Here is a 542-nt window from a genome sequence, read left to right as displayed (position 1 = left end):
TCTTTCTTTCTCTCTCTCTCTCTCTCTCTCCCCCCTTCCTTACACTTTCCTCCTCTTGCAGCAAGAAAAACAGCAGACACCAAACAAGAGACCCTGGGAAGGAATCAGGAAAGTCCAGTCGCCACCATCATGGGTTAAAAAGGACATCGAACCTGTGGCACAGTCTCCCCTAGAACTAAAAACTGTAGAGTGGGAGAAAACAGGAGCCACCATCCCCCTGGTGGGACAAGACATTATTGACCTTCAGACAGAGGTCTGAGTGGAAAGGGAAGAAAGGGACTTTTTTTTTCCAGAAAACAAACGAAACAAACAAAACAAAACCACGTTTTAAAGAAATGATTAAATTAAATCGGAACCGAGCGAGAGAAGTGTTTGGTTTCTTTTGAAACCTTTGGTAAGATGGAGTAACTTTTGTATTATTCTCAGCAGAGAGGGGGAATATTACTTTATAGAGTATAGTAGCTGTAGGTTCAGGACAACATGAGCTTTCCCAGGTAGGACTGGAGAAGAAGTGAACCTGGAAGAGAGCGAGGAGGAGGCAG

General features: G+C 44.1%; 1 protein-coding gene across 1 annotated transcript in view; it reads left to right on the top strand.

Moving 5' to 3' along the window:
* Positions 1-259, top strand: part of ADGRB1 (adhesion G protein-coupled receptor B1) — a 219,629-nt gene extending 219,370 nt beyond the window's left edge. Inside the window, exon 32 of the mRNA XM_019472821.1 lies at positions 62-259. Coding sequence (XP_019328366.1) covers positions 62-259 — 198 coding nt within the window. The remainder of the gene's footprint in view (positions 1-61) is intronic.
* The last annotated feature ends 283 nt before the right edge of the window (positions 260-542 follow it).

Source organism: Aptenodytes forsteri, unplaced genomic scaffold, assembly GCF_000699145.1.
Source record: "Aptenodytes forsteri isolate BGI_AS27 unplaced genomic scaffold, ASM69914v1 Scaffold260, whole genome shotgun sequence".
Classification (NCBI taxonomy): domain Eukaryota; kingdom Metazoa; phylum Chordata; class Aves; order Sphenisciformes; family Spheniscidae; genus Aptenodytes; species Aptenodytes forsteri.
This window is presented reverse-complemented; position numbering and strand designations above follow the sequence as displayed.